We start from the raw sequence: 25517 nt of genomic DNA, 5'->3' as shown, positions 1-25517 counted from the left end.
TTCTTGATGGAGCCTATACTCCCTGCCAGGCACCATGATCAATCCTTCAGATCCTTACAACAGTCCTGCAACATAGAGATAACTGCCCCATCCTAGATGAAGGCCAAGTCATTTGCATTCTTGGGCCTCAGTTTTCCATCTGTAACATAAGGGAGTCTTTAAGGACTGTTTCCACTTCAGGATATTCTTGGTACTAGAAAGATTTCAAAGTGTCGTTGGTGGAATCCAGCTGGTCAGTTGCTCAGGCCAGCCAGTCAGAAAACGGGGTTGCGGGAAGGAGTGAAAAGCAGGGGGAGGTAAGGGACGCTGAGGAGTGAGTCAGTCTGCCAAGATGGCCAGAGCCATTGTTTCCTTCTCCATCTGGCTGTTGCACAAGGCCTTCCTCCACGTCACATGGTTGGTGAGATTTGGGGGCAGACAGGAGGTGGAGGGGCTGACCCCATAACTAGGAAGACACCTGCACTATCTTGCACTGAGGTATGAGAACAGAAAGGAGAGTAATCGGTGGAGAGACAACTCTCGAATGGGGGCCAAGTTGGAAAAGGCTGGAAAGAAGGTGACTCCAACCTGGAAGAAGGCGTCCAATGGTGATGGGGAGGCGGAACCGCTGAGTAGATGACTGAAGGCTAGAGAAGGGGGAGTTCCTGCTCAAGGTGGGGGCGTGAAACTTTCTAGTCGCGACTGAGGGGGCGGGGAAACACAGCCATCATCCGCTCAGCCCCTCCCTCCCCGGGCTCCCCGCGGGTTCGCTCAGTCCTGGCGCAAAACTACCCGAGGCGCCAGCACTCTGGTTCGCCAGCTTGCTCTTGGGCTGCTGAGTCGCCTGGCACCGCGCGGCGCCCGCGGACACATGGCCCAGGCGCGGGGTTGGGGTCCGGCGTTGCGGCTCCCGAAGCCACGGACGTGGACTCAGTGGGGTGTGAAGGGCACCCAGTGGGACGCGCCGCGCTGGAATCCAGGTGAACTGAGAGCCAGGCAGCCCCGGGCGGGGAGGTCAGGGCTGCGCTGCGCTTCGCGGAGAGCTTCCAGCACCGGCTCTTCGAAGCTCCCTGCTCCCCTCTGCCTTCTTGTTTGGTTCCAGCCCGGTTTTCATCGTTGAGTCCTATGTCTGTTTGTCTAAAACCTCACTCCTGGACGGCAGTGCCCCCTTTTGAGGCTTTCCACCCCGCACGCCTTCTTTCTTCTAATTCTTAGGCAGCTCTTGCCCCGCCCTATGGGTGCCCCATCCTCTTATCCCAGTAGTCTATCAGGCTTCGTCCCCACCCACCTCTGTCTACATCCTCTGCTCAAAAAGAACACCACTTTGGTTACTAACACATGGTAGGCGTTTAGTAAACAGTATGTCCCTTTACGTCCATTCCTCCCGCACCTTCGTCTCTGCCTTTGGTATCTGCCTGTTCCCCCTCCTGTCTTCCTGTCCCACTATATGTCTAACCCTCAGCCTATATTTTTTCCTTGTCATTGAGTTGTCCGTCTGTCCTTTCATCTCCTATTTATTTATTTATTTATTTATTTATTTATTTATTTATTTTTGGTCTCCAGATCCTTAAGTGTTATCACCTACGCAGTACCTCCCTACATCCCCCTATCACTCCAAGGGCCCCTTACGTTCCTACTCTGTACCCCAGGTGCAGGACACAGCCCAGAAACCTTGGCAGCACCTTTATAACCAACTCGCATTGCCTGAGAGCTCCATCCCAAGGAATGGGACTCTGAGGGATCTCCCAAAGTCTCCGGCACTTTGTCTTTTTAAAATTAAAAAAAAAAGTTTTGGTGTACTTATATTTCCAGGCTCTGCCCACTACTTCTGAGTAATTCTCATACTCACTGTCTCTCTCTTGAGATTAGAACTTCTGAACTCAAGCAACCCTCCCTCCTCAGTCTCCAAAGTAGCTGGGATTATCGCACACAGCTCTAATTTGCTCTTGATTCCACTCAAAGGGCAGGGAGGAAATAGCAAACTGGGTTGGGTTTCTCATCATAGATTTAACATGGAATTGAGCACGCTGAAACACAGGACCCTTGGAGATTCTGAGAACAGACTCTCTGATTGTACTTATGGGGACACAGAGAGCCAGAGAGGGCAAGACTCTCAGCCAGGTCACACAGCTCCTCCGTGGTAGAAACAAAGTAGAAGCCAGAGTGACAGCTGCCTGGCCCTGACCCAGGAGCCTCGGGTGTTGGGGGCTAGGACCGTTTCCTTGGGGGCCTGTTGGTATAGAGTCATCAGGTCCCATCCACCCTGGGAGCCTGGCTGCCCCTCCCTCCCTGTCCTCTGGGAACTGACCTGGCTACCCACCTGCCTGGGATGGGTGTTCTCTGTCAGGGGCTGCCATTGCCTCCCCCACTGACATGGGAGCTCCAGGAAGGCAGGGACCCAGGCTGTGGGCCTCCCCGCCCCACTCTCTCACCCTGTCCCTTGCCCAGGGCCTAGCACAGACAAGGTCTGGGTAACCATGTTCCGGGAATGGCTGATGCATGTGTATGGGGAAGTTCCAGCCCTGGCTGAGGGCAAATCAGAACTCTTGCTTAGTAAGTGTGTGTGTGTATGGAGGGGAAGGGGGGGAGTTGTGCTTTGAGGAAAGGCCTTTTGAGAGGGTAGATGGGCTCCAAGGCCAAGCTGAGCCCAGAGCCCTTTGCTGAGTGGCCCTCAACCATCCAAACACATCCCATGCCCTCTCCGATGTCATCCTGGGGCCTCTGAGGGCTGCCCTTCACGGTCAGGAGACAGGGGTGTAGTTTGCCAGGGGCAGGCTAAGCCAGCCTGAATTGACATTGTCAAGCCCTAGAGACCCCTCTTCACAGGGCTGGGCCAGGCCAGGCTGGGGGCAGGGTGTATAAAAGCCACACACCTCTCCACAAGCAGCCCTCCAGCTTCTAGGGTGCCAGGTCTGGTGGCAGTGTGGGGTCAGGCCTTGGCGGGGGCTGACGATGGAGCCTGTGAGTGGGAAGAAAGAGTCTCTCTTTCTGCTTCCCCGGATCCTCCTCCCCTTCCCAGGTATTTTCCTTGGGAGCTGCAGCCCTGGAGGGACACTTGAAAGGATCCCAGGCAAGGAGGCAGGATCCTGAGGGCTGTTCAAGGACTCTGGGTACCCATAGCCCCAGAGTGAGCTGGGAGCAATGCTGGGGGCAGAGACCAGGGCTCCAGGAGTGGGATGGCTTAGCCTCAGCCCTTCCTTTTCCTGCCTTTCCCCTCAGGCTCCCCACCCTTCCTTTTTCTCACTTTCCTCCCCTGGCCCCAGGTACCCCCATCCTCAGAGGACTATCATGCCACCCCCACCCCCATGCTCTGCAGAAGCCCTGTGCATGCTGGACTTGCAGATGCCCCACCCCCATGGGAACACACAGAGGAGCTCACAGAAGCAGAGCATTCTGGAAGGAAAGGATCCTAGAACCAGGGCCCACCCCGTTTTTTTCCAGATGAGGAAAGTGGGCCTAGCCAGGGAGGAGCAAGCTCCAGGGCTGAGGACTGAGACTAAGCTGGGCGGAGAGGAGTGCTCCTGGCCTCGCCTGCTGTGTGTGGGGTGCGGGGTTGTGTCAGAGGCGGTCTTGTCTTTGCTCATCTCCCCTCTGCACGTTGTGATCTTCCTCTGGAGGGCAGGAATGCGGTGGGCCACTGGGGTGGACATCCTGCTCTGACCATCTGTGCCACCACGGTCACCAAGTGCTCTGTCCAGGGTGACCCCACCTATTTGTTAGGGCTGGGCAGGCAGACTTCCCGGAGGCGTATGGGGGGTGCTCCATCTGCGTGTAGCAGAAAACCTCTGGCCCCTGGGAGACAGGCCAGTAAGGTCAGTCCGGAGGCCCATCCTGGGTGTGAAATGGGACCTGTGGCACTGTCATGGCCCAGGGCTTCTACCAAGTGGATGCTGGCGCCCAGGCCTTCCATCAGACTGGCACACTGCCTGGTGTTGGTTGAGGGGAGATGACAGGCCCCTCATGTCTGGGAGAGAGCCAGGCCTGGGTTATCTAGCTCCACCTGCCCGGTCTAAGTGCCTGGAGGCAGTCATGAGCCGCCCCGCACCTCTGTGTCTGAGCTTAGGGAGGGCGAGGGCAGAGAGGTTAAGTGACCCTTGAATCTCACCTGGTCTGGGCCTGGCTTGGCCTGTGCTCCAGAGTCCCTCACTGCCAGCCCAGGGCTCTGAGCTCAGCACAGAGCTCCTCCTTCCAGGGTGCTCCGGGGTGCTCCGGGGTGAGGGTGGAGGCAACCGTGAGAGTCCCCTAGGCTGTGGGCTGAGAAGGGGTGCTCCTTCCAGGATGTAGCTTTCTGTCCCCCATCCACACTTAGCAATGTATAGACAGTGAGGTGTCTGTGTGGCCCTTACCTTTTCAAACCCCTCCCCACCACTGTATGCCCTTTGTCCACATCTGCCCCTGCTTGGGCTGTCTTCTTAGTGCAAATCTCCCTCCTATGGCTACAGCTCCTCAGGAAGGTTTTTTTGTTTTGTTTGTTTTATTTGTTTGTTTGTTTTAATAAACCATGAGTATCCTATGTTGTGGGACCTGATCAATAGCCCCCTTTCATGAGGCTGGCCGGGGGCCCCGAGCCACCAGGGAGCAGGCTTCGGTGAGGCATGCAGGAATGTGCGTACAAGTGTCAGAGCCTGTGTGTGAGGCCACCCGTGCTGATGTGCTGGGTGGGGCTGGTCTGAGTGTAATTCATTTTCCCCTCACTGCTCCAACCCCTTTTCTAGAAACTTCCCACCTGAATTCCCTGAAGTGATTGGCTGCCGTTTCTTTAGCTCCTATGGAAAAGAGTAGTAGAAGAGTCTATCTGGTTCCTTCTGGATATTAACCCAGCCATTCCAGAGTGGGGGCATGGGTCTGCTGGCAACAGCTCGAGCAACTCCCATTCCCAGGCAGGGAGGGGGTGGGGACTGCTGAGAGTCCTTAGGTAGGCCCTTATTGGGACCCAAGTGTCTCAGAGTGAGGCTCAGGGGAATGGTATATGGAACTGCTCTTTGCCATAGCCTAGGATAAAAGGGCTGATAGGTCCCCCAAAGGTTAGCTCTATAGCACCTTCAGTGCCATCCTGCCACCTGCCACAGTCCTTTACGGTATACTTTCACATTTATTGTCTCCACTCTACCCTGTGGTTATTATACTCTAGTCTTGTTATTTATAGGTGAAAAAACTGATGGCTGGAGTAGCACAATGACTCGTCTTGGGTGGCATAACAAGAAAGTGGTAGAACTGGGGCCAGCATTTAGCTCTACTACTTCCTAACCCAGGGTTCATTCTACTATTGCTCAGTGCTTCTCACCATATCTGACGCTTATAAGCACTTACTACGTGCCAGCCATCATTCTAAGTGTTTATTTAGCCTAGTGGATCTGCTCTGCAGCTATTTAAGGTCAGTGTTGTGATGATCATCTACACTTTCCAGATGAGGAAACTGAGGCAGAGTCACACAGCTAGTATGTAGCAGAGGCCATTTGTACCCAGGCCATCTGGCTCCAGAGTCCATTATACTCCCTCTTGTGGGACTTATGTAGTCTGTGGTGGTGGTAGAATGAGGAAAGTCCCATGCCTCAGGCATAGAAACACACACACACACACACACACACAAACACACACACAGATACTTTTTTTTGCCAGCCCTTGACCTGCTTCAAGCACTCTACATTCCCCTGCCTGATGACTGAGCTGGCATCCAAGGTAGCAGGAGTAATGGTACTGTAGGACACACAGGCAAGAGTGAGGGCTTGAGGAAAAGGGGAAGTCAAGAACCTAAAGCTTCCAGTTACCTCCACAGTCACTCAGGCTGCAACCTAGAAATGGGCCTGTGAAAAGGTACTCTTTTTCTCATCCATTCCAGGCATGATTAATCCTTGCAAGACTCAGGCACAGGGAGCAGGGGTTGGCAGGGGTATTGAAGGGGATGAGCTATCTTTGCCCTGCTGAACAGGCTGAGCTCTCCTGGCCAGAATAAAAGAGGGAGATCACAAAAGACCAAAAGAAATAGCCCTGATATCGCTTGGGCCATTTCAAAATGTCACAGTGTGTGTGGCAAATATTATGATTGTAGCTTTCCCTGACAGTTGTGTTCACTGTAATTCGACAAGCATTTTTATTGAGCATCTACTCTATGCCAGGCACTGCAAAATTCTCCTTCTAAGTATTTATAGCAGTGCCCCATTTTTTGGTAGTTTTTGTACTATACCCCCCTCCTTTTTTGTTTCCTGGTTTGATGGCTTTAAAAAAAAAAAAAAACAGCTGGTGTCTCAGAACCCATGATATCTGATTCAGTTAAATGTATCTACTAAAAGATAAGTTGACTTTGCTCATTAGTCATATGATTGTCATTTATTTTTGGTTGTGCTTTGACTATCTTTCAACATTTGTTCATTCATTAGCAAACAATAGTGAGGAAAGTACTGTAAGCACTGTGTTTGGTGCCTTGGAGTGGATGGAATTGACTTTGACAGGGTTTCTTGCCCTTAGGAAAATGATAAAATCATTGCAGGACCCCACTTTTTGTCCTTTTTAGCACTGTGCACAGGCAAGATGCCTTTGGCTGCAACTCAGAGCCTTAAGGATGCTTATCATTGTTAAAGCCTAGCCTCAGGAAGGAGGTCATATCCCTTCCCACCCACCAGAAGGATTTCGTTTCTGGGACTAACTTCTGGTGTACAGGCCTCATCCACAGATCCACAGGGACTTGGCTCACCTTGAACAAATTGCTAGAGGATACGAGCGGCAGTCCTGCCATCAAGAGGAAAAGAGGGATACATGGGATACACACAGTGGTGGTAGTGTCACTTTATCGTTGCTCCTCTGACTCTCATCAGGGCCAGCAGGGAAGGAATGTGGGAGAATTTCAGTTTGGCCTAGTGAACTGAAGGCTAGACAGCAGAGGGGCACTTGGGGCTGGGTTAGGTCTGGCTCTGTCTTTGCCTGGGTGACCTTGATAAAGTTGCTGCCCTCAGAGACAGATATTTTTGCTCTCATCTGTATTGGATACTCTAACAAGCAAGTTAGATGGACGCAGTTCCTGCCTTCTAGGAATGGTATGGAGAAAATAACCAGTGTACAGGTATTGACCCTGCCATGGATTTTCTGGGTAAATCATTTGAGACCAGGAGTGTGAGACCAGCCTGGGCAACATAGCAAGACCTCAGCTCTATAAAAAAAATTTAAACATTATCTGAGCATAGTGGCACACACCTGTTATCCTAGCTACTCAGGAAGTTTAGGCAGGAGATTTTCTTGACCCCAGGAGTTCCAGGCTGGGTAGCTTTAAGTGAGTTATCTCTGCTCAGTTTCTGTCTTTATAAATGTGAGGGATAGCAGTTGAACTGCATGAGGTCCTGGATACTCTCAGTCCTGACTAATAGGAATCCTCAATTCAACAATGAAATCAAGGTTGTGAACTTGTGTTGGACCCTTGTGATGAAAGGCCAGAGAGAAATCAAAGCCGAAGGCTCTTGTTTCTTACTGAATTTGAATGGGCTTTCTGGTGGTGCTTACTATCAGAACTCCTGGAAGCCCTCCCCTGCCACGATTAATGTTCATGCCCCAAGTTTTCCATGCATTTCTCTGCGGAGGTAGAGTTTGGACTTGGGGTAGGGGACAGAAGCCTGGGGTATTGGAGAAGTTGCAGAGCCACTGGGGCCTGAGCAAGGTAGGAATGGCAGCTTCCTACTCAAATTCCTAATCATCGGGTTTTCCGCTACCAGTTGGAGATTTCACCGAAGTTATGTCTTCTGGACATCCCATAAACTATCGAGCAAGTCACTGAACTCTCCCAGGCACATGGCATATGTGTTTAAATCCCCCAAACAGTGCCAGACTCATTCATAACTCAATAAATATTAGCCTGTATGCCTGGCCACGTCGCTCCTTGAGCCTCAGTCGTTGGGCTTGCACCTCCTCCCTGGCAGCGGTGTGACCCCAGGGAAAGGCAGCGGCGAGGGCATTGGAGGACCGGTAGGCAGTGACCCGCCCACCCAGATTTGGGCGACTTTCTGGCGAGTCCGGTGGGCCAGACTGCGCCCCCATTGGCCGAGGGGAGGTGGGCGGGGCGTCCCTACAGCCCTGCTAGCCCACGCTCCCTCCCCACCTGCGCTGAGTTGACTCGGGTTGACAACGGCTTAAGCAGCCGCGGCAGCTGCTCTTCTGGCTGGCACCGTTACCCCTGCCCGACCCCAGGCCCCGCGTGTGCCCCGGACGGAGCAGTCCCTCCTGGGCTCGCCTCCTGCCGGTTTGCTCTGTGTCAGCTCCCGAACCCAAAGGGGTGGACGCGGCCTCCAGGTAGGAGTAGGGGCGACGGCAGAGGGAGATCCGGACAAACTGGGGCGCCTGAGCTCCCTCTCCCCGCCTTGCCTCTCTGGCGCTCTCCGGCTCGGCCCCTCTCCTAGCGGTTCCGCCGGGCGGCGTACGCAGGAGACAGGGAGGAAGCGAGCTGAACCACCTCTGCCCCTGGGATTGGGGGGTCAGAGTCGCCGAAATTGGGGGACCCCCGAGCGCGCCAGCCGAGCGTCTTCCAGCGAAGCCTCGCGAGTGGGGCGGTGGAAGGCAGCTGTCCGCCTGTTACCGCCGGGCCCGTGGGTCTCGCAGCAGTCGCTCTGGGGCTTTGGAGGAGGGTTGCAGCTGGGCGGGGGCGGCGGGACTTCAGGCCCGGTGGCCGGGTCCCGCCGGTTCGCCTGCCCTCTCCTTTCTCTGCTTTCCGGGGCATTTCCAGGAAGCCCCCGTCCGGCTGTATGGGTTTTCCCGTCGGCCACTGCCTCCTTGCTTTCCCTTCTGAGAAACGCCCAGGACTTCTTGGTATTAAGGTAGCTGCGGGGACCAAGCGAAAACGTTTGGACATGTCTCGTCTTCATAGGTCTCATTTTCCCATAAAGTCCAAAATGAGTTTGGATTAGAGGAAAGGCTTTTCAGTGGAATTTTTGGGATTTCCAAATTAGGTAGTGTGGGGTTCACGTTCCTCCTGACACTTGTGAAAGTTGCTCGCTGAATTACAACTCAGAAAACTGGGGTTCAGCCAGTCCATGTGACCTTAGGCGAGTCATACTACTGTGTGGGCCATAATGTTTTAAGCCACACCTCGGGTGGCAGCTTGATTTCAGTATCTAAAGGGCCCGATCTCTTTCACCCTGACATTTGGTTACTTGGTACCTGGGGTCAGGCTCCTAATTGGCAGGTAAAAAGTTCTCTCTGAGACGCTCCGGGTGGCCCCAGCTATGCACACAGAGAGCTTTGTGGTGAGTATGCAGCTAAGCCAGCTGGAAAACTAGAGTGTGCGTGGAGGGGTGGGCGACAGCAGCCAGACCAAGGTAGGGGGAGGTGGGAGTTTTCTTCCAGAGCCTGGGGCCACAGAGGTTGGGGTCCTCAGAGATTGGGCTGGCTTGGAGCCTATGCTTACCCCCAAGTCCCAGGGCCCTGGCTTCTCTCCCAGTCAGAGCCTAAGCGGGGAGGAGGAGTTAATGAATCACACTCAGGGCTATTTTCAAACCCTGACTCCTCGGGTGCGACCTGCTCCCTCCCCACTCCAGGATTTGCCGCCCCCTCTCCCCCCACCCCCGCACACCTGTATTATTGCCCTCTGAGTTTTCCTCTCATTTTCATCCTCCTGGAATGAAAGGGGGACAAATCTTGTCTGCGGATGGGATGGGAAGGTGGGCAGCCCAAAGGCGTGGAGAAGGCTGCAGGTGGTGATTTCTGGGTGGCTTTCACAGCGGGAAGAGTGTGATGGGAAGGATGGTGTTTCGCTATAAGAGTATAGGGGTCGGTAGTGAAACTCTTTCACTCTAAAGGTACAGCTGCCATCTAGCTGGACATTCTGGGCTGGTTTTCATTTTAGGGACGTGGCTTTTTGTGAATGTGCTGGACTTTGGATTTTGGATTTCTGCTCCCTAGACCTCTATATTTAGTGCTAGGAAACACCACACTGGACACTGCCTCTCCTGTTTTTGAAGTATGCTAAACCTCTCTGTGCATCTACAGCTCCCCTCTCCCACCTGGAGAGGAGAGGCTGCCTAGAGATGATATCTGGAGGTGTTTAGAGCAAGAAGAAGGGCTGAACTGAAGGTGTGCAAAGCAACGGGGCTGTGTGCCCTATGTGCTTGCTTGAGACAGGGTTTGCAGTGAGTCATGTGGGGAGGATGGCAGAGCCTTCCTTATTCAAACATAATACCTCCTGAGTTCCAGCAGAGAAGCAAAGAAAGTGGCACCAAGAAGGCTTGAATGTTGTCCCTCTCTGTCCTCTTGAAGCTTTAAAATTCCATTATTGGGACTACAGATTGGAGAGGGAGCAGAGGACCCCTATGTCCAGGTTTAGAGGATAGCAACAGGGACTCAAAGGCAAGAAGGTCCCAAAGGGAGGAGGGGATGGAGTCTCCAATTGGGAAGCTGTCACAGCTGCAGCTGCTTTGCTGCTAGGAGACTCCTGGAGTTCCTTATTTGAGCCATGGAAAGTTCAGGTTCAACAGATGGCAGGTTTATCACATGCAGGCTGTGCCCTCACCTCTTTTCTGGCTAGAAGAAAGAGTTGCCTCTACCATGAAAAGAAGAGAAGGACCTTTTCCCTCAGGCTCCCAGTTTGGGTAGGATCCGGTGTCATGGCTATGAGCCTTAGGAAAGCTGTTCAGCAGATAAAATAGGGACAGCAGATTTCAAAGATGCAAGGGCTGTAGGGTGGGAAGTATGAGCTCTCGGAGATCTAGGTGAGTTTTCCGTTGTTCCCCACCCCACAACAGGGTAGTTGAGCACTGGGCTGGGCACACATTTGCTGGTGTCAAGTGTGTATTAAGGGGTCTTGGTTTTGTGTGTGCACACTTGTGCATGGGCATGCATTCGGAAAGGGTCCTGATAGATAGGAACCAGTGGACTGGAGGCCACAGCCTGGGCCCTTGTCACAAGTCTGAAGTGCTGTGTTTGTGGGTGGAGTTTCCTTTTCCCCAGTCCTGCAGGTTGGTAACTTGCATGCTAAACAGTTGCTGTTCCTGTTTACATCGACCACACACAGGAATTTTAGAACTGAATGTTAAGTTCCCTAGGAGTCCAGGGTGGCATGGAGCAAAGAACAGGGGATTGGAAGTTGGACATGGGGGGCTTTAACTCCAGGCTCTGCTGCCCCCTCAAATTCTCCGACTGTGGGTTTCTCCTCATTTTTTCCACTTCACTGGATTAAACTAGGGAATCCATGGCTAAGTGCTTTGTAAACTATCACGTGCTGTATAAACTATTAGTCATTAGGTTTCGGCTTGGTGCTAGGTCTTGTGGAGGACACGGAGTTAAAACCCCCAGCTCCAGGGAATCTACCATCTAGTTTGGGGGTTAGTGGCATAAATAATACATGCCACTAATTATTTATGTATTAAATAATAATACCTTGGTGATGGCTTTTAAAAAATTATTAGGAATAATTTCAAACATATATAAAAATAGAGACAATTAGTATACTAAGACCCCATGTACCCATCACCTAGTTTCAACAGCCATTAGCCCACGACCAATCCTGCCCTGTCCACACTTTTATCTACATCATGCCCTTGTCATTTTGAAACAAATCCCAGATACCTTATCAGTTCATGTATACATATTTCAATACGTATTTCTAAAAGGTAAGGATTCATAAAAACAGCCATTATCACACCTAAAATAATTTCTTAATATTATCAAATAAACGGTAAGTGTTCATATTTCCAATTGTTGAGAAGGACTTATTTGCCCTGGGCGTCCGTTCTGCCCTGGGAATCCATTCCAGGGAGTGATTGCTTTTGACTGAGGGGAAGGTGACGGATAGAGGCAGTGACATTTGAGCTGAACCTTGGAAGAGAGGCCCAGGAAAGGTCCCAGTCCAGATGTTAGCCACCTCTAGGGCTCCAGATCTGGAGGCTGACCCATGGAGGCTTCTTGCAGAGACTTCCTGCCTTTGTTTCTCTAGCAGAAAATGACATTCTCACTCTCACACTTGCTTCCCCAGTCCGGGGCACCCAGGAGTTTGGGGTCCGCAGGTCTAGGAGTATTCTGGGAGGCTGCTCTCCACCTAGGCCCCTCCCCTGTGCCTGACCCCCGAGGCCAGTTCAGAGCAAAACAGGATGTATTCAGGATGAACGTCTTTCCCAGCTTGTCATCTAATCACCAAGGCCCAGCTTGGAGCTTCCTCTCTCATTCATGATAAAAACCCTCACTGTCTCTCTTTTCCCTTCCGCCCCAGTAAGGGTGTGCTGACTTCCTCCATATCCGGGCCAGCCCTCTACCCCCATGCGGGGCTGAGGGAGAGATTCCCTCAGTGCAGGCCTCTGCCCCCACCCACCTCACCGCAGCCTGTCGGAGAAAGAGAGAGAAAGACCCCAGGAATATTCTCCCTGACTGCAGGTTCCTGCTCTTGGGCTGTCCTTGGGAAAAGAGCAGCCTCCTTCCAACAAGCCTGGGGTCTTGCCACTGCTTGGTTAATCATTGAGCCACATAATAACCACCTTGGAAAGTCATCTTTAGGGGATGGTCATTAACTAACTCCCTGTCCACCCCAGGCCTTAAAGAGACCGTGTCCTGAACCCTCACCTTCCCCCAAGGGAACATTGACAAACATTCAGTCACGGGACCTTCTGGGGCCAGTTAAAAGCCTGCCCCTTCGTCCTTTACTTGGGCAAACAGAAGCAATTATTCACACCATTTGAAGGACATGGGTTCAGCTTGGATGGTATTGAGAAGGGAAGGGGAGTGAATTGATGGGGATTTGGATGGGCAGTGGGGTCCAGCATCAGAGTTAAAAAGGGGTAGGGGTGTTTCTAGGAGTAGTTGATCCCCTCATCTCAATTTGAAAGTCTAAAAGAGCAAGAAATGCGCACCCAAAGGGTCTGCCGATGCTGGGGATGGAGTTAGGCTGTGGGAATGTGTGTCTGTTTTCAGTACAGCTGTGGGTCCCTCCACACTAGGCTGCAGTGGGAATGGGGACAGCCAACCACATGGTGGCTGCTGAGAGGCTGAGGGGCTCTGTAAGTGGAGGAGGATGCCTTCCTCTGGGAGCCTGTATCTAGACAAGCAGTGGTACTTTGGAAGGGTTGGGCCAGGACCCAGAGCCAGACCCAGACCCAATTTAGAAAGCTCCAGATCACATGCAGTTTTCTGCAGTTTCAGTAGGAAGAGAAGGAACCACCCCATGGGCCTGCTACAGAGTTAGGAAACGGCTTCTGGTTCTGCCCCCTTTATAGCTTTCTCTCAGTGAGTGATTTTTGCTTTCTCTGGGCCTCAGTTTCCACGACTATAAAGTGGGTAGGGCAGGTGGCAGGCAGACTCAGTGGTCTGTCAGCCTTCCTTTCAGCTATGCAAGTATGCCTCCCCACTCGAGACCCTTTTCTTATCTTCTGGGCAATGGTGAGCTGGCTTCAAATTCATCCAGGCCCAGACACTGAATGTTCTCAGCCAGCGGGGTCAGTTTGAGCTGGCCAAGCCCTGAATTGCCACAGCTTGGGTTCTCCTTGTGCATGGGCTTTTCTGCAGTTTGCTCTCTGGCCCCTCCCCAAGCCTGTGTCTGTCCCAAGCGGCCAGCCACTCTCTGACCCATTCAGCACAAGTTAATGAGTGAACTGCTCCCCCTCGGTCATACCAGCCCACGGTGCTCCTGGGATCCCAGGTCCCTGTGGGAAGCAGCCAAGGGCCTACCCAGCTCCAGTCACCTTTATGCTCTCTCCCACAACCCCTCTAGAGGTAGGTACGCAGGCAGAGCTCAGGGGAGAAGGACCTTTAGAGGGTACTAGGTCCAACTTTCCTTCTGAAACTTGGGGCTTCCCGACAGGTACTCGTGCAGTTCCTGCTCATTCATGTTCAGTACGTGGGAATGCGATATGTTTCAAGCAAGTTGCTTTCGTCTTTGAAATGTCTGAAAGTTTTTCTCATGTTGAACTTAACTGTGCCTCCCTGAGGCTTCTAACCCTGGGTCCCGACTGTGCCCCCTGGGACCACCTGGACCCTGTCTGCTCTCTCTGACCTTCAGGAGTCTGAGGACGGAACCCAAGTGCACCTGTGTCTTCTCTAGGCCAAACAGCCTTCAAGCATCTGTGCTCCTCCTCAGACCTGGAGCAGCCCCCTTCCCAGCCTCATCACTGTCCTCTGTCCTCCCTGCCTGCTACTGTTTATGGCCCCCTTAACATGTGGAGACAGGAAATGGGGCACTGGAAACCCCTCACTCCCCTTAGTTTATTTATAGTCTGAACTTGATCAGATGACTTCTCCATAATCCTTTTCTAGTTACCCCAGCGGGTAGACTCCTAACCCCCAGAATCTTGGGTGCAAATACCTTAGACAATGCTGATTTGTTTATTGTTCAGGTCCAGCCAGCTCTCATGATTGGAGAGCCCTTGGAAGGTAGGGCCTTCTAATTGGTGCCCCCGTAGTGGAGGACAAGCCTGGTGTTAGTAGGTGTTCCCCTTGATTAGTTGAATACTATGTAATATGTGGGGGGCTTCCAGCATACCCTGCTTTCCTGCCACTCTGTTTTATCTTTGGAGTTGGTGAGGGGTGGAGGGAAGGGGATATTTTAGGGAGTACTGAAGCCGGAAATGAGTATGAGCCATGCCCACAGTGGGGCCTAGAAGAGTGAATCAGACAGGGAGAAATACCAACTTAGCCATTCCTTCCCCTAGCAGTTGATGATGACGACTACGAGTCCTCCCATTTCTTCAGTTTTCAAGGCACTTTCACTTCCATGATCCTATTGTGTTCTTAGAGCAGCCCTGTAAAGTAGATGGTATGATTTCCCCAGAGTGATCTGTGGTGGTCTCCACTTGAGGCCCAGGGAAGGGAGGAACAGTCTCCAGTGAGGGAGGATTTGGAGCCCAGGTCTCCTGACCCTCAGCCCTCCCTGTTTTCCCCAAACCACACCCAGCAGCCATGGCAGCCAGGGCTGACTCGGCAGCTTCCCCACCACAGAGGAACTCCTGCCCTGGCTGCAACTCTGTTCCTGTGAGAGAGTGAGCTCCAAGGGAGGTGGCCTAGGATTTCCTGTCCTTTATCTGGGCTGGCCAAAGGCTGGCCTGTCTGAGGTGTGAGATAGGCACCTGCAGCCAGCCTTTCTGCTCCAGGCTGAGGTCAAGTCAGGCTGTGGCAGAGGCTGTTGAGCTTGTGGGAAGAGCTTGTCCCCAAACATCTGTCCTGAGCAGTGCCCACACCAGCAGGGCCTTCTAAATGGGAAACACAAAGAGGAGAATGTGGAAAAGGGGTCAGAGTGGAGCAGAAGTAAAATACATCCTGAGCTGTACACAAGCTCTCATGTTCACAGTGCTGGGAGACTTTGGGCAAATTACTTAACTTCTCTGAGCCTTCATTTTGTCAGCTCTGAAATGGAGATATGTACCCACCTCATGGGGTTGTTGAATATTAAATCCAACAATATAAATAAAATTATTGCCATGATTGTTGCTTAGTAGTACCTTCTGCAGTCCTGTCATTTTGCTGTTTTTCACTGACCTGGGGTTGTGCAGTCCTCAAACCTGCCACCTCCTGGGCATTCGGTCTGGACTTTGCAGTCATTTCAGAGTCCACCTTACCCAGAAAAGCCCCTTTGGCCATGCCCACCCACAGGGCTCCCTTCCTCTGGCCTTCTTTAGTGGCATTCACGACACTGCAACAGTTTTCAAGGCAGTGTCAATAATTTAGAAGAGTTCACTATTATTATTGGTGTCACCAATTTTATTATTATTGGTGACACCAATAATAATAGTGAACTCTTCTAAATTATTGACACATTTTAACTTCTTTAGCATTCGTGGCAATTCTGTAAGGTAGGTACTGCTATCATTGTCTCTATTTTACTTGTGAAGCAACTGAGGTAAGTAGAGGTTAGATAAACTTGCCCAAGTCACATATCCAGGGAGTGATGGAGCTGGGATCAGGACCCAGCTGGTCTGACTCTACCTCCTGACATCTTTAATGACTGGGCCATGCCTCTCTCCAGATGCCTGGCCAGGAGGCAAGAGCTGAGGTTCGGGTCTCCTTCCCCTCCTGAGTGCTCATCCCACCCACCAGTGATTAGTCACTTCTGGGCAGGCAGTCCCCAGGTCCTTGCCTGTCTGCTCTGTGCACTTCCCCTCACCCTCCATCACCAAGGTGGACAGATGGATAGGAGGGAGGACATGGAGGAGTGGGTATTTATGCTCTAAAACAGAGCTGCATTGAGGTGGGGAGGGTGTACAGGAGGGAGTCGGGCGGTGGGGGTGGCAGTGTGGTTCTGACATCAGCACCAGGCCTGCCTGATTAGCACCTTCTAGTACTGGGGGTGGAGAGCAGGGTGCTGGGTGGCATCGGGGAAGAAGAGACATTTGAATATGCCCTCTTGACAACCAAGCTGCATTATTTAGGAGGCGTGGGTGGTTGGGGCAGGCAGGAGGCTGGCTGGATTAGCTCCTATGATCACTAGCTGGCGTGTCCCATGTTAGAATTGGGTGGGAGGAGGTTGTCCAGAAGCTCTAGCCCTCCCCGAAGTGCTTCCATCTCAGGGTCCTGGGGGCTGCAACCTTCCTTCCCTCAGGCTGTACTAGCTGTCAGCTCCATTGCTTCGGGGCTTATGCCCCTTTATCTTGCCTCCAAAGCAAGCTCCAGGGAGTGCTACAAAGGCCAGTCCATGTGAGCCTCTGTCTCCTGAGAAGGATGGGCCTGGCAGCAGCTCTGGCCAAGTGCTGCAGGAGAGTTCAACTTTTTTTCTCTTTTCAGACCTTAGTACCCAGCGTAGGGCTTGGCACCAAGTAGGTGCTTGGGTATTATTAGTTGAATAAATTCACAGTTCATGGGGAGTGGATTCTAAGGGGAGAGCCGAGGGAGGGAATAGGTCAGCAGGAGGGCTGTGGGTGTTTAGGTAGGCTTCTGGCCCAATCTGTAGTCCAACAGAAGCTACTTGACCTAGTGTAGCCTCAGTTTCCCCATTTGTACCATAGGCATTACCTGCTTTGGACGAATTCTTGCGGGGACCAAATGACATACAGGATGATCAAGTGCTTTCCCAGCTGATGGGAAGTTAAATTCAGGCTAACCACTCATACTGCAAAAACCCTGGTAAATGATTTTGTGTCTGCTGTGTGCCAGGCCCCAGCCTAGACAATTTCTTTTCTTTAATGAGGAAGATTCTAACTTGGTAGCTCTGACTCTACAGCCAAACTGCTTGGATTTGCATCTTGGCTCACCACTTCTTAGTTGCTGACCTTGGGCAAGTTACTCCGTATCTCTGGGTCTCAGTTTCCTCCTCTGTAAAATAGAGATATTATTGGAGCACTTAGCTCACAGGTTTGTTGTGAAGATTCAGTAACATAATACACATTAAAAAAAAAAAAAAACCCTAAAGAAATGCCTGGGACATAATAATGGCTCAGTACAAAGTCCGTGGCCCAGGGCACATAGTTAGTACTGTATAACTATTAGTGTCTGCTATATTTTATTAATAATTACATTCTGTATCATAAATATTGCTGTGAGTAAGAAGTATAGAGCCAGGACCAGGGGCAGTGGTGGCTCACACCTATAATCCAGCAATTTGGAAGGCTGAGGCAGAAGGATTGCCTGAGCCAAGGAGTTTGAGACCAGCCTGGGAAATATAGGGAGACACCTATCTCTACAAAAAATAAAAAATTACAAAAATTAGCTGGGCGTCATGGTGTGTGCCTGTAGTCCCAGCTACTCTGGAGGCTGAGGTGGGAGGATTGCTTGAGCCCGGGAGGTCGAGGCTGCAGTGAGCTGTGATCGTGCTACTACACTAGCCCTGGTGACAGAGTGAGACCTCATTTTAAAAAAAGAAAAGGAAGAGGTACAGAGCCGTGACTAATAGGCTACGTCTTCAGGTGACTAGCCTGTTAACTCCTCCCACTGTACCCTGTAACCTCTATGCCCATAGGCCTTACAGAGCTGTAAGACCACCGTTTGGGGTTCTCCTTCCCTTGGCCCTACCATGACCTGAGCATGCACATCGTCACCCTTGCCCCCAGAGCCATAGGCTCCGCCCCTTGCTATGTGCTCAGCATCACAGCCCTCCCTCTGACTCTCCTTGGGGCTGGGGGAGGCGTTGTGTCTGCTCCCTTCCCAGGGAGTCCACTTCTCTCAGGCCCATTTCCTTTCTATCAGAGACAATTTTCTCTGGATCTCAGGGTGGGGCCAGGCTCCTTCAAGGCATTTCCTGTCCAGGAGTTTATATTTGGCCTGAGCAAAAGGAAAGGGAAGTAGCCAAGGGGGTGGGATGCAGACGTGATGGCACAGGGTCAAAACAGACAAGCGCCAAGACTCCAGGCCAAGAGAGGGAGGCAGGAGGTAGGCACGCCCCTTCTCTCAGGTGAACGTGGATGCCCTCCCCTGAGCTCGGCGAAGTGAAGTGCTCCTTCAGGTCGAGCAGAGTTCATTTTCTGTTCTCACATCTCTGAGCCTTCGTTCCTGGCTATGTGGTTTCTGTCCTAGGGCAAGGCTTTGAAGTAAAGAGGTGCTCAATTCCATTTCTAGTGCTGTGGTGATACCAGACAAGGGAGCAGAGTCAGAGGCCTGTATTCTATGTAGTGGGAAGTAGGGCTTCCTGTCTGTGTGTTGCCAGAACATTCGGTAGCCCTTAACACACTTCAGTGGCAACACAAAGACCAAAAGTGCCCAGTGCAGAGAAGTCCCTAGTTGAATGGGGGATAGACTCACATGCTGCTGAGATGATCATGGAAATGTGTTAGGGGACTGCTTAATTGAACTGAGCCACTGGGTGTTAGGGGGTTGGTGAGAGGTCAGGGGAGGCTTCGTGGGAGGGGGTGTTTGATCTCCAGCTTGATGAATAAATAGTAGTTTAAAGCTTCAAATCAGGCTGTGTCTAGATTGTGCAGTCTTGAGTGCCAGGGAGCAGTCAAGGCTATCTGCCCCAGGCTGTGGAAGCTCTTTAGGTTGTAGAGTAGGGGAGCGGCCAGGTTAGAACTGGGCTCTTAGAAGAAGCAGCTGGCAGGATGGCCCCTTGAAAGGAGAGGCTAGAGGCTGGGAACTTGGAGGGCTGAAGTAATCCAGGCAGAAGAACCTAGAGCACAGTTGGGCAGGAAAAAAGCCCAACCATTTGATGGAAAAGTTGGTAGAATTTGGTGACTAAATACATGTGGCAAGAAGAGAGCAAGAATGACTTGAGGTTTAAGCCTAGGCAGTGGGCACACTGGGAGGCAGAAACATACGGAGAGCTGGTTTGTGGGGAAAGATGGGTTTGGTGTGCATTACACTGAGGATCCTCGCTTGGGTCCTCAGAAAAGAATGTGAAGGAAGAAAACTTCCCCCACTAAGACAGCCACTACCCATCACACACACCTCTGCTGCAGCTCGAGATTTTGGGGAACGGTCATTAGGAGATGGGGAAACTGAGGTTCAGACAGAGGTAATGGCTTGCCTGAGGTTATGCAAGATGCTAGTGGAGCTGAGGCCAGAAGGTAGTTCACCTGACCTTTAGTTCAATACTTTCCACTCAAACCAAAGTGGAGAGCAGTCACCACTGACCTAATATCTGCCCCAGACCGGTTAGGCTGGCATCATTTACCTCTAGGCCAGGGACTGGAGATGATGGAGCAGCACATGGCTCATTAAAACAAGTCTCTCTTTCCTAGGCACCATGACCTTGTCAGAGCACCTGGGACTGGGTTGGGGGCAGGAGGCCCTTGGGGGCAAGAAAACTAATGGAGCAACTGCAGCAGAGCAGGTGGCAGCTTTGACCTTCCTTGTCATAGGGAAACCCAGTGCCGGGCAGGAATGTCAGCTGCCTACTTTGGTCCTGCCATACCAAGCTCAAGCCCAGGAGCCTACAGGCTGGGCTGCCTCTGGACCCAAAATCTCCAGCAGCCTCAGTGGGCCTGAGGTCTGGTTTAACCTCAGGGTGCTCATGATTCTCCCTCATTTATAGCTGCACACAGGAGCTAAGGCCACTGCTTTGCGGAGAGGAGTGGGGAACCACAATTGGGGGTTTCTTGTGTAACTTCCATTTTTAAATAAAATGCCAAACCAGAATTGCCGCCTCTTCCTGGCCGATCCTGCAAGGTGTCCACAATGTGCAAAGGCTAGGGACCGCCACTGAATGTTGCACCCATTCTTCACTTCAGCCCCCAGGACATCCTGGCGGGAGGGTGGGCTGCCCAGAGGGGCCCGAGGCCCCGGATAAGGCAGAGGCCAACCCTCAGGGTCTCATGCTTCAGATCTGGGGTCAACCTTTCCTTGTCTGGGGCTGTCTGGTGCAGTGTATGGTGTTTAGCAGCATCCCTGGCCTCTACTGAGTAGATGCTAGTAGCATTTACCCCTTAACCCCCGCCCGTTGAGATGACCAAAAAATGTCTCCAGACGTTGCCAAATGTCCCCTGGGGTAAAAATTGTCCCTGGTTGAGAATCCCTGTGGTAGAGACTATAAATTTTTTCTGGGGTGTGCAGTGTTGCGAGAGGGATGTTATATAGAAGGTAGAACCACACTCCTGAACTTACCACTGGCCAGCTAAAAGATTCAGTGACTTGTTTTTCCGGCCATCCTGTCCTAGGGGCCCCTCCTGGGCTGTTCGCTTTAGTGGTGCCTCATTTGTGACAGGGAGGCTCCAGAAGTGTTGCTTGTATGGGCCCAGAACTTGGCATCCAGCTGTAGCCCCAACCGAGACCGAGACTGGCATCTGAACAGGTGCAGCAGGGCGCTGAGTTCTACCCGGTGACCTAACAAGCCAGAGGCCAGCCAGGGTCCAGCACTGCCAACCTAGGCTGGGTGAAATACAGAGGCCCTTCCTGTGGTGCCCCTCCTGTGAGGTTTGGAATGTGGGATGAGAGCTATTTTGGTCCTGTCTCCTTTCCTCCCTGTGCCTCCTCCTGTAAGAATCAAGTTTAGAGTTGTGATTTCAGTGAAGAGCAGCAGGAGCAGAAAGAGGCACCAGTGAACTGGACCACCCCATAGATAGGGCATTGCAGACCCCCTTGCATGTCTGCTTCAAGGTCAGAAGGGAAAGTCTTGGTGGCCCTGTAATCCCTGACAGCTCTTAGTACAGGTCCCTCTCCCACTGTCCCCCAGGGAGAGAGGTGGCAGAGCCAGTCAGCCACTCATTGCAGCACTTCTGCTAGGGGCACTGCCAACCTAGAGGGTAGCTTTGTGCAAATTCAAATGAAACAGCACCCCTGAGGGATGCAGCCCTGTGCCAGGGCTCAAGGCTTGGTGGGCAAGCTTATTTTGGCCTGGGTCCCTTAGTGTTTCCTTAAGGGAGGGTATAAGGAGCTGCTCAGAGCAGTTGGGGCCACATGCTGAGGATGGTAGCTTCTGAGATACAAGCCCTCTGCTCAAAGGCCAGCACCTTCTCCTTGAGAGAGGTCCCCCTGTAGGGTTGGAGAGCAGGCAAAGGAAATGCGCCTTGTAGCAACCAAAGGAAATGGGCCTTGTAGCAACCAAAAGAAATGATCTGAGAAGCGGTTTGCCAGGTCCTAGCATTTCTGAGCAGCAGTAGCAGGGCCTGCAGTGGTAGGCGACCCCCTGCCTGCCTCCTAGCCCTGCCTTGAGGGACCAGCCTCACAGAGCCTGCCTTGGGAACTGGGGTTGTCACGTAGATAGTGGCATCCCAGGTCTTTCTCCACCACTCAGGACACTGGCTTTTCCTCCTGCACTCAGTGAAGGTGGGAGAGACCGACATGGAGACAGATCCTGTTTTGGAGGCCCCTGTTCTCTGGTGAGCACCATGGAGGTGATGCTTTTCCAAACAGGAAGCTAAGTCAGGTAAAGGAGGCCACCGCATGTTTAAAGTCACCTTAGGGAGCAGGTCAGCTAACTGAATGACCTTCACAAACACCCACTGCCTGCCTTCCCTCAGTCATCATAGGCATTCACATTGATGCTGGTCACTCTCTCCTGCTCCTGCACTCAGGTCAAGAGAGAACGTGGGCCTGTGAGCAGAACAGGCCTGTGACTCGGCTCTGGGTAGAATTTTCCAGGGACCTATACCTGTGGCTTTCTAGCAGGCCTTTTCTGTTTAGGGTGGTGGTCTTTATCACGGGCTGTACTTTAGAAGCACCGGGAGAGCTCTCAAAAATAAGCAAACAAAAATGAACCATATCCCCAGAGAGTTTAATTTAACTAGTCATGGGTGGGGCCTATTAGTAAAAGCTCCCCAGGAGATTTTAACGTGCAGCCAGATTTGAGAGGTGAGGGAGGAATGGGACGGGACACCCAACAGCTCCAGCAGTAATAAAGGATGCTTTCATCTGTGTCCCTGTGACATCCATCCATTGCTTGTCTTGAGCCTGTATCTTCCTGCCTGGTCCCCATGCCTGATATTGTCTTTATGGTTAGGCATGAGTAGGCTGAACCCAGGGCCGGGGCAGCTGTCTTATAACCCACTGAGTGACCAGAAGGTACAAGGACTGGGGTTGCCTAGTAGTGGTGTGAAGAGGGGATACCCAGCCCGAGAGTGGGGTTGGTGACACTGGCTGGCTGAGGCCTTACTTCCTGTAGTCTAGATTAGATGCCTGTTGCCTTCTCTCTTTCTCCTGGCTCTTTTCTCTCACCTCTTTGCAACTGGTACACAATCTGAACTGTGTCTTAAAGACTAGATGGGTACAAAGTTCAGCTCATCTTAATAAAAATAGCCTTCGTTAATGAGAACTTTTATACAGCCACTTTCAAAACCAGCAAAAGCCTGATCAAATCTATAAGGTAACCACAGTGGTAGACAGGAAAGTTGTTAGTCCCCACTGTATAAATTTGGAAACCAAAGCTTAGAGAATGACACAAGTTGTCTCAGATGACTTAGTGGCAAGCATGGAAGCTGACTTGATTGGAAAAAAGCTCTTTTTCCAACTTAGTGATCATCTGTGGTCATTATTGCATCTCCCAGTGAGAAATGTTGCTGCCTCTTTCCTGGGTGCATACGCCCTATGCTTGAGTGTTTCTCAAGACCAGAAGGTCTGCTTTTTTCCTGGTTGCATCCTTCTCAGCATAGAAAACTGCTCTGTGCTGTCTCTGGGAACGTGGCCTGTGTAAATGTAGGTGCGGATACCATCATTGACCTCAGAAAGCATGTGCTGCTGCTCAGCCTTTCCTACTTTGACACTCCCTCCAGGAGACCTGTGGGTTTGGCTCTGAGGCCTGATTGGACTCTGGAGCTTTCTAGCATACCCTCTCCCCTGACTCTCCCAGCCTGGATCATCTGGGCCCCTCCCCCAGGGAGAGTCTGGGCCTAAGTCTCAGTGGAATCCAGTTTGTGCCAGCTGACTGCTGTTACTGACCTACCCTGGCACATCACCTAAGCTTTGGCCAGAGCATACACCGCCTGCAGAATATAGCCTTTAGAACTGCTGGTAGCCATGCCTTGGAATCTGCACATCTGGATATAGAGGTAAGGCAAGGGACCACAAACATTCCTACCTCACCTCAGCCTGCCCGTTGTCACTCTCCCCGCCAGATACATAAGCCAATCCTCAGTCTGGGCCACCTGGCTTCAGCCCCAGGTGAATTGACTCTACTAGGGGTGGAGGTGGGGTCGCTCCTGGCCTCAGCCTGGGCAGGCTGAGACGAGTGGGAGGGACAAGGCAGAGCACCGCAGTTCAGCCCTTAATCACCAAGACATATGTCCCTGACTGATCCATCTGGGAGGGAGCCTCAGGGCCTCCCAGCCCTCCATGAGATGGTGTATTGTGGGGAGCCAATGTCCCTGACATCCTGTTTGGTAATAACCCATTACATTCTCTAGATTCCTGTTAAGGAGAGGTGGTGGGGAATTCAGTCTGTAGCCCTACTCCAAACTTCTTTGCTCCTTTGTCTTTGGAGCAATTGCAACCTCTTTGAAACTTCTGCCTCCTTACCTCACTTCCCCCAACCATTTGGCCTCAATTCTGACAGTGGTCTGGGCAAAGCCATTGTCCAGACCCGCAAGGGAATGCAGTAGCTGGGCTTCTTTCTCTAATTTCCTCTTTTTCTTTGGGACCTTTCAGAGTCAGAGTTGGGGTGGAACACATTTGTTGAGTGCTTGGTATTATGTGCCAGGGGCTTTTGCATTCTCCAGTCTTTTATTTAATGCTGTCAGTAGCTATAAGATGTGGATGCTGACTGGGTGTGGTGGCTCACACCTGTAATCCTAGCACTTTGGGAGGCTGAGACAGGGAGATAGGAGGATCACTGGAGGCCAGGAGATGGAGACCAGCCTGGGCAATATAGTGAGACCCCATCTCTACAAAAAATAAAAAGAAAACTAGCCGGGTGTGGTGTGGTGGCTGCTATTGTAGTCCTAGCTAGTCAGGAGGCTGAGATGGGAGGATCACACAAACCCAGGAGTTTGAGCCTGCAGTGAGCACCACTGCACTCCAGCTTGGGTGACAGAGTGAGGCCCTGTCTCAAAAAGAAAAAAAAAATCCAAAAACATGAAAAATAAATAAAATAAAAATTGAAAAAAGATGTGGATGCCGTGGCTCCTGTTTTACAGAGGAGGAAATGGAAACCTGGAGAGGTTATACAACTTGCCCAAAGTCGAAGAGCTAGTGACTGACAGCATCAGGATTTGAACCCTGGGTTGTGACTCCACTAGACCGGAAGGAGCAGGAAAACAGCCTGGGGGGCTGGGGTTGGTTCCTGAGTCTGAGCTCCTTGCTTGGCTGGCATGAGGGCTGGTGGCATAATGCAATGGCCAAGAGCGCTGAACATGGAGTGAAAAGATCAGGGTTATAGTCTCACCTGTGATACTTTACCCTGTATGACCTTGGAAAAGTCTCTTGGACCTCAGTAGGCTTTATACTGTAACATTTTAAAAAATACCGATGTGGAGAGTCCTACCACAGATCAGTTAAGCCAGCCTTCTGGGCACTGGTATTTTTAAAAATAACACTTCCTAGCTGATTCTTATGTGCATCCAGGGGTGAGAATCACTGAGCAATGTGATTCAGACCAAGACTTTTCAAACTTTCATGTGTTTGCCTGAGGGTCTTCTTAAATATAGTGGTTCTGGGTGTGGGGCTTGGGATTCTGCATTTCTAACAAGCTCCCCTGTGATGTTGATGCTGCTAGTCTGGGACTACACTTTGAGTAGCGAGGGGCTACGGGGCTCTAGGTAGTCATGAAAGAACTTGGCATTGGCCTGAGTGAGATGGTCCTCTTCTGCCAACCCCCAGCTAGGGCTGATGCCTAGCATCAGGGGAGGGAGGTGCCTCTCCTATCCTCTCCATTAGCCGTGAGTAACTGAGGGCTGCAGTGGGATTTTAAGGGTGTGTTCCTGGCATGCAGGCCTACCCTAGAGATTTGCTCCCTTTCCTGGGGTGGCCATACTTGTGACCCTTTAGGGGCCGCTGTCTGCTCCTGTGCCCGCCTCTCTGGAAGTCCTAACCTGGTCCATCTTCTGGCACCTCCCTTTTGTCCTAATAACAGGAAAGCAGAGCTGGCTGCCAGGATGGGTGCTGAGATGGGGAAAGGGTCTCATCCCAGGGGCATGACAGGAACAGGGACAGGGAAGTGGCTGTGGCAGCCAGCTCAGCTGTCCTAGCAGCAGAACCATGTTCCTCAAAGGCTCCGTGGGCAGCTGTGCAGTCCCTTTGGACTGGTCTTACATCACCTAGACTACCACTGGCCTGGAGCACAGGATCCTTTT

At 51.8% G+C, this 25517-nt stretch overlaps 1 protein-coding gene across 9 annotated transcripts in view; it reads left to right on the top strand.

The window, feature by feature from the left end:
* The window catches only part of STARD8 (StAR related lipid transfer domain containing 8), a 78111-nt gene that overhangs the window by 37851 nt on the left and 14743 nt on the right, over positions 1 to 25517 (top strand). For 2 of the 9 annotated variants that reach the window (XM_007991954.3, XM_007991953.3), the window contains exon 1: positions 8061 to 8253. The exons of 2 other annotated variants lie outside the window; for them this stretch is intronic. Coding sequence is in view for 3 of the 7 variants with exons in the window: in XM_073013598.1 (XP_072869699.1) it covers positions 851 to 959 (109 nt within the window). In the remaining 4 variants the exon portion in view is untranslated. Of the gene's footprint in view, positions 1 to 790; positions 960 to 8060; positions 8254 to 9024; positions 9204 to 25517 lie in introns of those variants that run through there. 5 more of the 9 variants (XR_012091954.1, XM_073013598.1, XM_007991947.3 and 2 more) reach the window with 5 other exon arrangements.

This window comes from Chlorocebus sabaeus, chromosome X (assembly GCF_047675955.1).
Source record: "Chlorocebus sabaeus isolate Y175 chromosome X, mChlSab1.0.hap1, whole genome shotgun sequence".
NCBI classification, from domain to species: domain Eukaryota; kingdom Metazoa; phylum Chordata; class Mammalia; order Primates; family Cercopithecidae; genus Chlorocebus; species Chlorocebus sabaeus.
The sequence above is the reverse complement of the archived record's forward strand: the minus strand, read 5'-3'. Positions and strand labels throughout refer to the sequence as shown.